Source organism: Equus caballus, chromosome 14, assembly GCF_041296265.1.
Source record: "Equus caballus isolate H_3958 breed thoroughbred chromosome 14, TB-T2T, whole genome shotgun sequence".
Taxonomy (NCBI): Eukaryota; Metazoa; Chordata; class Mammalia; order Perissodactyla; family Equidae; genus Equus; species Equus caballus.
The window spans coordinates 92,949,981-92,963,576 of record NC_091697.1 but is presented as its reverse complement, the minus strand read 5'-3'; the positions used below and the strand labels follow the sequence as shown (position 1 = coordinate 92,963,576).

At 36.0% G+C, this 13,596-nt stretch overlaps 1 protein-coding gene across 1 annotated transcript in view; it reads left to right on the top strand.

Annotated features, from left to right (window-relative positions):
- Positions 1–13,596, top strand: part of ADGRV1 (adhesion G protein-coupled receptor V1) — a 510,967-nt gene that overhangs the window by 75,215 nt on the left and 422,156 nt on the right. The window contains exons 19-22 of the mRNA XM_070233305.1: positions 1,578–1,704; positions 2,348–2,565; positions 3,421–4,164; positions 6,629–7,002. Of these exons, the coding sequence (XP_070089406.1) occupies positions 1,578–1,704; positions 2,348–2,565; positions 3,421–4,164; positions 6,629–7,002 (1,463 nt within the window). The remainder of the gene's footprint in view (positions 1–1,577; positions 1,705–2,347; positions 2,566–3,420; positions 4,165–6,628; positions 7,003–13,596) is intronic.

The following is a 13,596-nucleotide window of genomic DNA, read 5'->3' as shown; positions in this document are numbered from 1 at the left end:
TGGCTTCATTTGATGGTTCAAATGACTTTAGCTGTGAAGACTTGGATGACAAAGATCTCTAGAATTTGTGCGTTTTATATCCTTTCTTAGTTCTTTCTCTCTTTTCTCTCCTCTTTTATGATGTCAAAACACTGGGGGCCTGAGGGGATGATGATGGGAGAGCTGATCACTAACATGACCTAGTGCTGGCAGTGAGTGTTTATGCCTGATGGTCATTGTTCACAGTGTATGCCCTGAGGTTGAATTATTAGGGCAAAGGATATGGCCATCCTTACAGCCCTTATTAAATATTGACAGTTCTCCCTGCAGAGAAACAGAATGAAATTTTAGAACCACCTATGACGTGTTGCATGACAAATGGACATAGTAGCAGAACTCTGCCAAATTTAGGTTTTGTTATTTTTGTTAGATCTTATGAAATGATACTTTGTTATTTTATTTCTTTAAATTGTTAGCATTTTATATACAATGATGTACTAGTTTTTGTTTTTTTCCTCTTTCCGTTGGCTTATTATCAAGTAAGGTTGAGTAGAGTTGTATATTTATATAAATTATTTTTAATGTACTGATTTGCTACATATAATTTCTGCTTCTACAATTTTAGTTTTAGGTGTAGTCTTCATCTAATTTAGAAAGTTTCATTTGTATCAGTTCAGCTAATATTCATAAATAACTTATGTGTACCAATCAATTACTTAGCATCTACTCTGCTAGGACATGGAATTAAGAAGGATTTGTTCAAAGTGCTTACAGTAAAATTGTGTGTGTGTGTATGTTCGTGTGTGTCACTGTGTGTACTAATATAATGTGATAATTGTTATGATAAATTGACAAAGTGTGAAGTGCTGTAGGAACATGGTGGAGACACACTTAGCTTAACTTGGGAATTCAAGGAAGAATTCCTGGAAGAGGTGTTGCTTGAGGTGGGTCCTGAGGAACGATAAGAGGTAGGTGAGTAAAGATGGGAAGGACTTTTGCTCTCATAGGGAACAACTGGAGCAAAGAGGAACTATGGACCTCAGGGAAGTGATGAGAAGAGACCTAGTGTATTGACAATAACAGTGCTAACATGCTGTGGAGAGAATTGGAGTAGGGAGGAATCAAGTTCAACACCATAAAGATTGCTTTGTTCTATGTATGACCAGATCACACTCTGCTGCTCGAAGGCAGAGATCTAAAGGGAAATGCTTGAGCCAGTGATTCCAGTTAATATGGACAAGGAGTATTTTTATGTTATGGGGTAATCCTTTCATTATTTCTTAGGAAATGAAAGAATCTATGTCAAAAATTTGAAATTGGAAAAAGCTATGTTTTTGATTTCTAATTAAACTATTGAAGCCATATTCCTCTTGCAAAGAAAAGTGTCTTGCACATTTTTCATCAAAATAGTCCTTCTGTAATTAAACATTTTCTCAAAGACAAGTCACATTAAACTTGTTTAGGCAACTCTTTCTCTCTCATTTATTTATGACCTTTGGTGAGGATATTTGAATTTACTTATAAACTGTTTCTTAATTTAAAAACACAAATTTAACAGTAAGTTGACTGGTTCTTTTAATTTTCCATTTTTAATTTAGGTGATACTGTAGTATATCAATATGGAATAGCTACAGTGATAATTGAAGCTAATGATGACCCAAATGGGATTTTCTCTTTGGAGCCCGTAGACAAAGCAGTAGAGGAGGGAAAGACTAATGCATTTTGGTAAGCCTATTTGTGTAAGAAAAATTCAAAATTGGATAGAATAAAATAAAATCTTTAAGTATGCAAAAATTGGAACAATTGTTAATCTTTCCAAATTTAAAAATTGGTTAAGAACTGATTAATTTCAAAATTGGTAGTCTGAATGAATTGTAAACTTTTTTATGCTCTTGCCACTTGTTAAAAAAAAAAACCTTGACACTTTAGTGGGTAAGCAGAAATCATCCTCCCACCCTCCTCACCCCAACTTCCATCCTTTGTCAGGACTGAGAGACTTGAATTATCCAAAGTCTTCTGGAACTCTTCTCTCAAATGATAAGTGGTTACCCTCACCCTGTACTTTGCTTTTGAAGAACTTTTGCCAGTTCTCATCTAGGCATTTTTCAGTTGGGCTTAGAATTTATCTTTCAGTTTGGACTTTGAAGACTGTGACTTTTAAGACCTTATTGTTTAAAGTTCTACCACGCTCTTCTTTTTCCATGAGATTCTTCATGGTTGCTCAGTAAAGAATGGCTGGCTGGTTTATATTAAAGATGATAAATAGAAAAAGTATATTTCTGAGATAACACAGAAAGCTCTCATTAGAGTTAGATTCACTACTTATACATTTTTCATAAAGATTAATTTTCTTTAATTTGTTATGTAGGATTTTGAGGCACCGAGGACACTTTGGCAATGTTTCTGTGGCTTGGCAGCTGTTTCAGAATGATTCTGCTTTGCAACCTGGACAAGAGTTCTATGAAACTTCAGGGACTGTTAATTTTATGGATGGAGAAGCAGCCAAACCAATAATTCTTCATGCTTTTCCAGATAAAATTCCTGAATTCAATGAATTTTATATTTTAAAGCTTGTAAACATTTCAGGTGCTGTGTTTTCCCATCTCTTTTATTTTATCACCAAAATTTCATACTTAAATAATTAGAGCTGTATAGAAAATGCAATTAATGAAGAAGTAAGTTTATCTTAATTATCTGACTTTAAATGTCAAAATACCTTCTTTTTCTTCCTGAGGGAAGATTCACCCTGAGCTAATATCTGTTGCCAGTCTTCCTCTTTTTGCTTCAGGATGATTCTCTTTGAGCTAACATCTATGCCAAACTTCTTCTGTTTTGTATGTGGGTTGCCACCACAGTATGGCTGCCAATGAGTGGTGCAGGTCCATGCCCGGTAACCAAACCCTGGCTGCCAAAGTGGAGTGTCCCAAACTTAACCATGGGCTGGCCCCACCAAAATACCCTTTTTGATAGAAGTGTTGTTTTTAACGTTCATTTTGTGGTCTTAACTTAGTTAAGTTTTATGGCTGGAGATTTACATCTATCCTCAAACTTGTAAATAGATTTTTTCCATTTCAAATATCATGTCTCTAACAAAACATTAATGGAAATTAGGAAGTATAGATTAATGGTAGCTTAAAGCTTGGTCTTTGTGCCATAATTTAAACAATCAATTTTCCCATCACTTTTGGTTTTAAGCATAAGAATTAAACCTCTCTAGTTAATATCTTCTTTTCAGGCTTGACTGGTTGTTAATGAAGTTGTACTGAACTGGAATAACCCTGAAAAATGTGGTGAAAGTCATATGGTGACACTATTGTTCTCTGATCAATGAGTAAATTATTTAACCAGAAGTTTGCTTAACAAATTCCTTTTGTCTTCACCTTATACTAGAAAGTACTTCAAATTCTGGTTTCTCATTGATTATAAATGTTCTCATTGCAGGTGGGTCCCCAGGTCCTGGGGGCCAACTAGCAGGAACCAACCTCCAGGTGACAGTAATGATTCCATTCAATGATGATCCCTTTGGAGTTTTCACCTTGGATCCTGAGTGCTTAGAGAGGGAAGTGGCAGAAGATGTCCTCTCAGAAGATGATATGTCTTATATTACCAACTTTACCATTTTGAGGCAGCAGGGTGACTTTGGTGATGTGCGAGTAGGCTGGGAAATACTGTCCAGTGAGTTCACTGCTGGGTTGCCTCCAATGATAGATTTTTTGCTGGTTGGAGTTTTCCCCAGCACTGTGCATTTACAACCGCACATGCGGCGTCACCATAGTGGAACAGATGCATTATACTTTAGTGGACTAGAGGGTGCATTTGGAACTGTTAATCCGAAATACCATCCCTCCAGGAATAACTCAATTGCCAACTTCACGTTTTCAGCTTGGGTAATGCCCAATGCCAATACAAATGGATTTGTTATAGCAAAGGATGATGGAAATGGAAGCATCTACTATGGGGTAAAAATTCAAACAAATGAATCCCATGTGACACTTTCCCTTGATTACAAAACTTTGGGATCAAATGCTACATATATTGCCAAGACAACAGTTGTGAAATATTTAGAAGAAAGTGTTTGGCTTCATCTTCTAATTATTCTGGATGATGGTATCATTGAATTCTACCTTGATGGAAATGCAATGCCCAGAGGAATCAAGAGTCTAAAAGGAGAAGCCATTGCTGATGGTGAGGGTCATCTTTATAACTAGGACACTGAAGTTTGAATTTTTAAAAATTCTGATTTCTTAAAAAGACTAACAGATATTAAAAAATCTGCTTGTGTATTGGTTTAATTTCTTAAGTAAAATATGTGTCTATCAAGTCTACAATGCTGTGCTGAGTGTTGCAGAAATGAATCAGGCAAAGTCTTTGCCCTTGAGGTACCTGAAATAGGCTCTGAGAGAGAGTTGCGCAAACAGATTGCTTCAAAATTACGAAGGAGGGACATTTATTCCCCTTGTGGTAGTAGGAGGGATGGGGCAAGATATTCCCCATAGAGAAAAGAGCAAAGGTGTAAAAATGTGAAATGGCATATTGTATCTGGGGAACTGCTGCTACCTCAGAATTGCTAGGGGTGGAGTGTGGCGGAGATAAGGTTAAAGAGGAATCAGAAGAGAAAAATTACATCACAAACCCCAGCAATTACAGGGGTTTATAGTATCAGGAGGTAAATTGTTGAATTTTGTGGAGTGCTTTGAAATGATAATCTTTGTCTTTAAGCTGGATCAAATGCTCTTGTTTACACACAAATGTTGTCTATCTCCAATATAATCACCCATTCCCTCCCAGCCCATTCATCCTATGATTTGATCCTGTTTTTATTTAGTAAGAAAGTAGAGCAGAGCTTATATGATTATCGCTTAATAGAATATTTTTCTTCTGAACCTCCTGCCTTAGATGTCTGGCTGTGTTTTTTTTTCCTATTAGGAAAAAAGATGGACAAAAGAATCGCTTGTGCACGCTACCGATTTAGCTCCAAGGATTGTGCTTACAGCACTCTATGGCATTAAATTATTCACCTTTTGATTGTGTGAATATATACGTGTATCTGTTAACATTGCTTCCTTTGGTGATGGCATGGTGGGAGAATGAGAATGGGAAAGGTGGGGGAAGTGAGAGCTGGTGCTTCTTGTCTCTGTTGAGCTTACTTCAAGGAACTTACATAGTCATGTGTTGCTTAATGACGGGGACACATATTGAGCAATGCATTGTTAGGCTATTTTGTCATTGTGTGAACATCATAGAGTGTACTTAAACAAACCTAGATGATGTAGCCTACTACACACTAGGCTATATGGTACTAATCTTATGAGACTACCATTATATATGCGGTCCATCGTTGACTGAAATGTTATGTGGCACATGACTGTATTGTTTTTGTAATTTGTAACCTGGAAAGAAAATTTTAAAACTATATACATTTTTAAAAGTTATTAATGAAATATATTTATATATTACAAAATATATGAAAGTGTACATATCATAAGTGTACAGGTAGATGAATTTTTTAAAACTATAAGTTCGTCAGTTTTAGCACCCATGTAACCAGCCCCCAGATCAAGAAACAGCATTCCCGAAGCCCCGCTTTGGCTCTTCTCCAGTCACTAACACATCACCCTGCCCACTTACTAGTGCCATTTCGAAGAGCATGAGATTAGCTTTTCCTGTTTTTTAATTTATGTAAATAGAATTGAGCAGTGTGTATACTTGAGTGTCTGGCTTCTTTTGCTCAATATTACCTATGAGATTCATCCATATTTTTGCCTGTTGTAGATATTTCACTCTCATTACTATATAGTCAGTCGAGAACTTTTGGAGAAGGCATGGGGACAGTCACAGCAGTAATGTGCAGGACACTTGTGACTACCCTAAAAGAGGTATCTGGGTAGTGACTTATAAAACTCTCTTGATTGTTGCTATCAATAAGAAATATTGCTTGTACTTTTTCCCCAAATCACTTCCAAGCTCTCATCTTACGTAAATATTTTAGTTGAGTTATTGGAGAGGGAATAAGTAAAGAAATAAGAATCAGTGAATTCCTGAAAAAGGTTGTTATTGATATATAGTAATATAGTTAGGCTGCATGTTGTTGTTATCAGGAAAAAGTCCTTAAGACTCACATATAATGTTCCTGGGAAGGAATATTTCTCTTTCTGCATCCATTGCATTAGTTGTTTGGATAAAGAAATGTATTTGGTCCACAAAAACTTCTTTTGCTGAATTCTCACAACTTTATTTAACTCAAGATGAATTCCTAACGGATAGACCCTTGAAGTTCTCAAAGAATAGTAATAATAAACTTTTAAAATTGTGACTGAATTGAATCATTCCATTCTTCTATGTGAAAGGAAATTTTAAAATTTCCTGGAAGAAATGTCTGTCTAAATGTACACATACGTACATATGTATACACACACATACATACACATGTACAAAAATATCCTTTAATACAAAATATCTTACATGCCAGTGATTACTAATTCATTTTTCATCATAACAGAAGATTGTCTTTATTTGATTGTATTCCAGTTTTGAAAGGCTTTACTTATAAAACCTTTCAAAAAAATTGCTTCACTTTCTGAATCACGCTTGTAATTTAAGACAGCATAGTTGTGGATATGGTAGTATTTAAACCCATCTCTAATTTCAGGTCCTGGAACACTGAGAATTGGGGCAGGAGTGAATGGTAGCGACAGATTTACAGGTCTGATGCAGGATGTGAGGTCCTATGAGCGGAAACTGACCCTTGAAGAAATTTATGAGCTTCATGCCATGCCAGCCAAGAGTGATTTGCACCCTGTTTCTGGATATCTGGAGTTCAGACAGGGAGAAACTAACAAGTCCTTCATTATTTCTGCAAGAGATGACAATGAAGAGGAAGGAGAAGAATTATTCATTCTTAGACTAGTCTCTGTATATGGAGGAGCTCGCATCTCTGAAGAAAATACTACAGCAAGAATAATAATACAAAAAAGTGACAATGCCAACGGCTTGTTTGGCTTCACAGGAGCTTGTATACCAGAGGTAAGTAGTGAGCTTGGAAAATTTTGGAGTTAAAAAATTCATTGTAGGAGCCAGCCCCATGGCCGAGTGGTTAAGTTCATGCGCTCTGCTGCGGTGGCCCAGGGTTTTCCCGGTTCGAATCCTGGGTGGGGACATGGCACCGCTTGTCAGGCCATGTTGAGGCGGCATCCCACATGCCACAACTAGAAGGACCTGCAACTAAGATATACAACTATGTACCAGGGGAGATTTGGGGAGATAAAGCAGGAAAAAAAAAAAAAGATTGACAACAGTTGTTAGCTCAGGTGGCAATCTTAAAAAAAAAAATTGGTTGCAAGTGGATTTGTTTGGAAGTGGGCTTTCTTTCATTTGAGAAGATTGCGTATTTACTCTAAGCCCAGAAGTATGTTAGAGCCAGTGATTGCAGTTGTAAATTACACAGCCTTTGCTCTTATAAGTTCACAGTTTGAAGTGGATGCTTAATGAGCTGATGGAAGTAATCACACGTTAGCAAATGAAACTTTACCAGTTATCTTTAAAGTTAATGCACTTCACAGAATGCATAATTATACTCCATAGGTAATTTAGTTTTTGGCTGCTGTTTTGTTACCACATAAGCAAATGAAATAATATTTATTTAAAGCTTCTGTGAATGATTGTAATTGAAACTTTCTTAAAATGTGTTTTTTTAAAGTTTTTTTCACATGTGAAACATACTTAAGTAGTTACAACATTCTCAACCACGTTGGGTGTAAATGCCTTTCTTATCAGACTTCTTGGCCAGCTTAATTCATTAGGCTATTTTACTGTCCTTATCAGTTGTTTCCAAGTTTTCAAAGATTCGTAATCATCTTGGTTTCCTGTTCAGTAATGTGAGATCTCGTGAAACTACATCGCAGGTGTTATGTGTGATAGTAGCAGCTCGATGTCCATGAAAGGATGCCAAAGAACAAGAGAGCCTTTCCCTTTGCAAGTTGATTCTAATAGGCTTACAAGGATGTATATGTAAATTGAAATGGTTAAGGAAAGCATGAATGAGTAGAGCTTGAAAAAATATCTAGGTCTTAGTCCTCCTTGTAGCCCAAGTTGGGGTGCCTGGCTCTCTGGAGTGTCTTATTGCCCCTCTTAGTTCTTTTGTTTGGTGACAGTGATAAGAAATCTTCAAATAATGGTCTTTTCTATGCCAGACATAGAATATCCTAGACTAAGGAAGACAAATGTCATACAAATCTATAACTTAAAAAAGAAATATGTTTATCTATAATGATAATACCTTGAAATAGATATTCAGTTGTCAAAGAACTTTACATGTTGTTTTACGTACCTTTCTGACTATCTATAATATAGCTACAACAAGTATTAATTATTACTCTCCACTTTAAAGGATCAGAGACCCGGGAAAATAACTAACCCAATTAAATTAAATGAAACAGGATCAAACTCTTGGTTCAAAGCTTGGCAGTTACCAGTGTTTAATAAATATTAATTCTCCCTTTTTTTTTCTTTGCTCCTGAGGTACAATGGAGGAACAGGAATTTGAGCCTATTCTCGTAACCTCTAACCTATTGTCTTTCCCCCTATGTCTTTAGTATCACCATCTCTGTTTTTAAAGAGACAGATGGCTTCCATCAGGTTGTGAGAACCATTAGGGTGCCATAGAAAATCAGCTTCTCCTCAGTTCCTTTCATGACTCTGCCTCAGTCTATGGCTCTGACTTCTTCTTGTGTAATTCTCCTCGTTGGTCACTGTGTTTCAGTCAGACTTACCCCGTTTCGGTTCTAGTCTCAGGGCATCAGTGCTTCCTAGCCTCTCTATTTGGTACATTCTTATTCCAGATCTTCAGAATTAGTCATTCAGGTCTCAGTTCCAAAGATATTCTCCCAACTGGTCACTCTCCATCTCTTCAGCTATTTTCAGTTTTTTTTGTAGCATTGATCACACCCTTAAATTTCCTTTGTTATTCGAAAGTCTACTTATTTACTGGCTCTCCCTTTCCACCACAAAGATGAAAGAGCTCTGAGTGTCATACGGTCTTATTGTTCATTATTGCATCTCTAGCACATAGAATGGAACATAGCGAGTACTCAGTAAATCTTTGTTGAACTTTTATGAATGTATTTTAATATTGAGACATGAAAGGCTCATAGTACAAATAAAAACACATTCAGATTCAGTTAAACTGCAGAAACAACCAAACTGGAAAAACCAAAGCAATAGATAAATTTTAAAAACCTGTGTAAAGTGAAGAATAATTTTTGAGTGCTTTTCTGTTTTTCTGGGCCATTATGGTTAAGTTTTCAATGCCGGCTTGTCTCACAACTTCCGTTGATAGATTGTGTCGATGTGACTTAGGTATACAGCTTTGTGTCTTCCCAGACGTCTCTGAACTTGAACAGGGCCAGTCAAACCTCTGATTGCAGAAGAGAGGCCACAACACCTATACTAGTAGAACTGTCGCAAAGAAAAAGAGGACATGATTGGTTTTTCTCCAAGCCCACATGAGAGAGAAGTAGACTCTATCTGTATTAGAAAGAGAAAAGTTTAGATGGTTAATATAGGAAAAGTGTTGTTGAGTCTAAATGATCAAACATTGGAATTTGGTTGTCAGGAAGATTACAGAATTTTCCTTCCCGAAAATGTTCTGAAGTCTAGAACTCTTACTTTCATCTTCGTGTGTTTTGAAGATGGGAATAATATGAAATAATTTTATCATCATCATCAGTGGTGATATTTCTTAGTTGCTTACTGAAGTTGTTCTCAAAGTGTAGCCCAAGGACTCCTGAGGGTTCCTGAGATCTTTCAGGAGTTCCATAAGATCAGACCTAATTTTGTAAAATACGAAGATGTCTTTTTCATTTTATTGACGTTTGCACTGCAAAAGCAGTGGATGCCAAAACCGTTAGCTGCTAGTGTGTTTGTACAAATCAAGGCTGTGATATTGAACTGTACTGTTGTCATTGTTTTATTCATCAACACACACCCACAGTTTAAAAGGTGCGTCTTTAACTTAAGAATATCTTCGATGGAGCAGTACAAAATATTAAATTTGATAAAATCTAGACCCTTGAATACCTATCTTTTTAAGATTCCATGTAACAAAATGAGAAGCACACATAAAGAAAGTGCTTCGGTTGCATTAACAAAACATGATCATAATTGTATGGAAGAAAAATGATTATGCAGATATTGAGTCGTGAGCCAAACCAGCTGCTCTTTTCACGAAACACTGTTTTTGCTTGAAAAAATGACTGACAAATTTTGGTTATTCAGACTTGGGTATCTGGCAGACATTTTCATGAAAATGAATGAAGTGAGCCAGTGACTACAAGGAAAACAACTGACAGTACTTGTTGCCAATGATAAAAATTCGAGCTTTCAAACAAAAATTAGAAGTTTTGAACACTTTTGTCTGCCAAAGTGAGCTTGTTTCCCAATACTTAAAGACTTTTGGATAAGATTGATAATGATATTAGCAAGTGTGATTTATTAATGAAATGTGTCAACATTTGGAGGATCTGTATAATTCAGTGAACCAATATTTTCCAAATAATCAATGCACATTGTTACAAAAGCATGCCTGGGTTAAAGATTAATTCGAAGTTCAAGGCAGACCAATGGGTTTTAATGTATTAGAGTATGATTCCATATTGTAGCTAAACTCTGAGAAACTACCATTTGTCAAATTTTGATATAATATTGGGGAAGAATACCCAAAACTTTGAAAATACTATTAAAATACTCCTTTTTCCAGTTATATATCTATGTGAGGCTGGATATTCTTTGTATACTTCAACCAAAATAACAAATAGCAACAGACAAATTGGTTGCAAAAGGAGACCTGAGAGTCTAGCTGTCTTCTATTAAGCTAGACATTAAAGAGATTTGCAGAAATGTAAAACAGTGCCTCCTTATCACTAATTTTTTTTAGAAAATATAGTTATCTCTCATAAAATATGTTGCTTATGTTAGCATGCAGTGAGTTTATTATTGCTCTTTTTAAATGAGTAAGTATATCAATATTTAATTTTTTTTCAGTTTTCATTTGTAAAACGGTAAATATCAACAGATTTCACCAATGTAAGCAAAAATCTCTGGAGTTCTCAATAATTTTTATGAGTGTTCAGGGGTCCCGAAACTAAAATATCTCAAATATTTACACTCATAATGATTTTACACTCATAAAAATTATTGAGAACTCCAGAGATTTTTGCTTACATTGGTGAAATCTGTTGATATTTACCGTTTTACAAATGAAAACTGAAAAAAAATTAAATATTGATATATTTACTCATTTAAAAAGAGCAATAATAAACTCACTGCATGCTAACATAAGCAACATTTTTATGAGAGATAACTATATTTTCTAAAAAAAATTAGTGATAAGGAGGCGCTGTTTTACAGTGGGTTTTACAGCTGGGTTTGTCTTCAGAGTTTAAATTTTATGGTTATTTTCTTCATTTTCAGAAATGAAAACCACTGTCACTTCCACAGATTCTTCTCTATTGTGTTGTTGCAGCGACATTGAAAGGTTAACTTTTTTCTTATCCTTTCAAAAATACTGAAGGCAATAGAGATACTTTAAAGACATCTCTCTTGGTTATGTTATGCTTTTACATTTTTCATAAATTGATGTGACATAACGTAATATTAAGGTTAAAATGAAAGTATAATCACATCTTAAACAAATAATGAAAATATGTAAAATATGGCATTGTCTACTCCTTGGCGTATTGAAAGAGATGCTAATTATTTTGTTTGTTCTCTCCTAACCCAGTACACCATGTCCTGCAACTAGCAGGTACATAATGAATTGTGCTTGAAAGAATGACTGACCCCATGTGCAGTGTAGAGCCCTGATGGTGCATGCCATGGAGTTCTTTGGGTTCCAAGTGGGATCTATATTAATGGATGATTGATTTTTGTTGGATCTGTAGCCTAGTGACCACATTTTCGTGTTGCCTTCTCTATATTGTTATTGTGTACTTTTTACGTTATTTTCTCTCCACCTTATTTTAGCACCGTTTTTGTATATCCTGAAATTTTGTATACCACATAATTATAATGAGATTGCTTTTCATAGTCATTCATAGTACTTGCTAGTCTCATTATTTTACTTTTATAACTAATACTTGGATTATGTTTTATATTTATAAACTCACGGCTTAAGAATAAATTTAGAGACATTTTGAGAGGATCTTTGTAAAATTGTGAGTATTTCTTAACTTGGACTGTATTTGTTTTTAAATGCCTGCCATATGTTACGTGAATAGATTCCTTTAGATATAAGTGATATTGATATAATCTGATATCACAGATCATCACCCAAGCCTGAAACACAATAAAAAATTAATTGGATGTCTAATTGTTTAGCTTTAATCTTCTGTTTCAATAGAGAAAGCCAATTCATGGCTCAGAAGAGTGCATTCTTTTTTCTAGAAAAATATACTTCAAAAACTCTTCTCATCGTTAACCTTTATAATTACTCTTTTGTGAAAAACTGAGTGATGATGGTTCTGATGACTCCTACTTGATGTTATGCCCCTTCATATGCTGGCCTAAACATTTGCTTGGATCTTTATTCTAAAGTCAATTAGATGAATATTTTAATAGTAGACAAAATCTTTTAACGACTTATTCTCTATGTCTTAATCATCTTCTGGTATTAATCATTCCATCCTCTGGTCTAATATTTCCCCAAGTGTTGTGCATGGGCCACTTTGGTCAGAAATATCTAATGCATGTTCCTGGACACCATTCCTGATTCAGGACCCCATTTCTGAATCAGAATCTCTGGCAGAGGGATGAAAGGGGAGGTAAAAAGCTGAATTTTAAAAATCTTTTTTTAGGGGGGCTGGCTCCATGGCCGAGTGGTTGGGTTCACCCATTCCACTTCGGCGGCCCAGGGTTTTGCTGGTTCGGATCCTGGGTGCGGACATGGCACTGCTCGTTAGGCCATGTTGGGGCAGCATCCCACATGCCACAACTGGAGGGACCCACAACTAGAATGTGCAACTATGTACTGGGAGGATTTGGAGAGAAAGAGCAGAAAAAAAATAAATAAATAAGAAATCTTTTTTAAATGGAAAGTTTCATAGACACACAAAAATAGAGAAAGTAGAATAATGGACCCCAGTGACTCATCACCTGGCTTCAACATTTATCAGCCTTTTGCCAATCTTGTTTCATCCTTTTTGGCTGAAGTATTTTTTTTTTTTTAAAGATTTTTTTTTATTTTTTCCTTTTTCTCCCCAAAGCCCCCCGGTACATAGTTGTGTATTCTTCGTTGTGGATTCTTCTAGTTGTGGCATGTGGGACGCTGCCCCAGCGCGGTCTGATGAGCAGTGCCATGTCCGCGCCCAGGACCCGAACCAACGAAACACTGGGCCGCCTGCAGCGGAGCGCGCAAACCCAACCACTCGGCCACGGGGCCAGCCCCTGGCTGAAGTATTTTTTAAAGCAGATCTCAGGCATTATGTCATTTCTCTGCAAATTCATAAATATGAAAGGTGGATTTTTACCAGGCATCCTCAGTGATTTTTTAGTGGACTCGATGTTTGAAGCTTCTTCCCTAATTGGAACTAAATGGAGTTTACTTTATTGTATAAATTATTAATC